This window comes from Salvelinus sp. IW2-2015, linkage group LG6.2 (genome assembly GCF_002910315.2).
Source record: "Salvelinus sp. IW2-2015 linkage group LG6.2, ASM291031v2, whole genome shotgun sequence".
Lineage (NCBI taxonomy): Eukaryota > Metazoa > Chordata > Actinopteri > Salmoniformes > Salmonidae > Salvelinus > Salvelinus sp. IW2-2015.
This window is the reverse complement of record NC_036846.1, coordinates 24,203,388-24,205,842: the sequence shown is the minus strand read 5'-3', so window position 1 is coordinate 24,205,842 and position 2,455 is coordinate 24,203,388. Positions and strand designations below refer to the sequence as shown.

Sequence of the window (2,455 nt, the reverse complement as noted above, 5' to 3'; positions counted from 1 at the left end):
TTGGTCTTATAAACTGATTGAAAATTTTGAGCATCAATTCTAATTGGAATTCAATTTTGATGTTCCTTTTAATGCATAGAAATGCACTCTTGCTTTTCCTCAGCTCATTCACAGCCATTGGAAAGCACCTGATGGTTGCTGATATTTAGTCCTAGATATATGTAGTTTTTGGTGTGTTCTAATAAACTGCCCAAATAAGAATTTATATTTGTCTCCTTATTCCGGACCTTTTTTTGAATATCATTTATATTGTTTTTTTTAGTTAACGGGTCAGAGCCCAGGTCTAACAGAACCTGTGAAACGATCTTAGGTCTGCTGTTACCCCCCTTAGTGGAGACAGCAGCACCACAGTCATCTGCGTACAGCAGACACTGATCAGTGTTGTGTAGGGTATACCAGGTGCTGTCGATTCTTCTATAGTTTTTGCCAATTCATTTCATGTAGATGTTAAAAATTTGGACTTATTGGGCAGCCTGTTTCACTCCCCCCCCTGAAGAAGAAGTGTTTGCTTGTTGCCAAATTTAACCGCACATTTGTTTTTTTAGTGTACATTGATTTAATAAAATATAGTTCCCTCCAATACCACTTTCTATAGTTTATAAAAAAGACCTTCGTGCCAAATTGAATCAAAAATGCTTTCTTGAACATCTACAAAACACCCGAGTAGATTTTGCCTTTGTTTTGTAACTTGTTTATCAATTAGAGTGTGGAGGGTGTAAATTGTTCGTTGTACGATAATTTTTAGAAATCCAATCTGGGCTTCTGCTCAGGACGTTGTGTTCGTCAAGACATATGTAGTCTGCTATTTATATAATACTGCCCAGAGAATTTTCCCCAAAGTCTGTGTAACGCAATATTCCTCTGTAATTATTTGGGTCAAATTGTGTCTCCATTTTTATAATTGTTGTATCTTACCTATGACGTAGGACAGCAACAGATTCCACCCGGTAATAAACGCCAGTAGCTCTCCCACTGTCACATAGCTGTACAGATACGCAGACCCCGTTTTGGGGACGCGGGCCCCGAACTCAGCGTAGCACAAGCCGGCAAAGACAGAGGCCACGGCAGCGATGAAGAAGGATATGATGATGCTGGGACCTGACGACGTCCTTGCAACCTGATAAACACGACAATCAATCAATAAAATAGATTTTATAAAGCTCTTTTTACATCAGCAGATACCCGGACAAAACCCCAAAGCGCAAGCAATGCAGAAGCAGAAGCCCAGTGGCGAGGGAAAACTCCCTAAGCAATGCAGAAGCAGAAGCCCAGTGGCTAGGGAAAACTCCCTAAGAAGAAACCTAGAGAGAAACAAACATTCCTGAGTCATCTGATAATGATGATAGCAATCAGACATTACATTTGTATAGTGACTTTCATTAGAAGAGATAGATAGAAATACATCATCTTAAGGAAATTCAAAGTGGATCAGGAGAATTTTAAAGGAGAATTTTTACTTTTTATAAGCAATCTTTAAAAAATATATATGTAAATGGTGTGTTTTAGAAAGTAAAGTGTTTTAGAAAGTAAAGTGTTTAAGAAAGGCCCAGACACTTATTTATTTTTTTACAATTTCACAATTTATTTATTATTTTTTACCTTGAACAGCGATTCACATCCTCATCCCCATTGTGTATTATATTCAATTGTGCATTATATTCCACTGTGTACGACTCAAACTGTTTCCCCTATCTAGCTGTTCCATTCTCCATGTAGACTGCTGCTAGAATGGACGGAGACGTATCACTCGAGCCGCAACAAAATAAAGCGTTACGTTGCGGATAAAGTTCGGAATGACACACTTTCATGTGTGCAACATCTACAGACCTGTATCACTATACTGGGACCGGTTCCGTCTCTAAAATGACCTATTTGGGTGTTTTTGTTTATGTTTTCTCAGAGCATCCATACTGCACAACGAGAAGGAGCAAGTGAATCGATGGTTGGGGTAAGTTTCTCAAAAACAAGTGAAATTGCARCCTTGTGTAACATTCCATTTAAATAAAAATAGAGATTTGGTTGTAAAAAAGCTAAATTCTCCTTTAATTGTTGAAGTGTTACATTGTTAAGTTAAAGTGTAAAAGTAGTTCAGGTGTCTAAACTAAAATGTTCTTAACGATTGTTTATTTTTTGTGAAAAAAAAGCACCACATTTTGCCAATGTCTTCATCAAATACCATCAGAGCATCCCCCTCCTTGCTTTAGGCCAACATATCATTCCTGTCAAGAGTCGTTCCTGTCAGTCCTGTGCTGTTTACTCCTGCATCAAGGTTCATCCCAAACTCAACCTTCCTGGATACGTTTATTCATTGAAAGTGGCACTCCAGTCTCCTTTCACCTCATTTAACACCTGATTTACTGAACAAAAGTCACATCTCAATAGGTGGTCCAGGTATCCTCATGACATGGCACAAGTGGGGGGGGGGGGGGTGTTACGTTGAAGTGTTCGTTAAATT

At 38.5% G+C, this 2,455-nt stretch overlaps 1 protein-coding gene across 1 annotated transcript in view; it reads right to left on the bottom strand.

The window, feature by feature from the left end:
- The window catches only part of LOC111965592 (cationic amino acid transporter 2-like), an 18,779-nt gene that overhangs the window by 12,670 nt on the left and 3,654 nt on the right, over window positions 1-2,455 (bottom strand). The window contains exon 2 of the mRNA XM_023989742.2: window positions 916-1,117. Within this exon, the coding sequence (XP_023845510.2) occupies window positions 916-1,117 (202 nt within the window). The remainder of the gene's footprint in view (window positions 1-915; window positions 1,118-2,455) is intronic.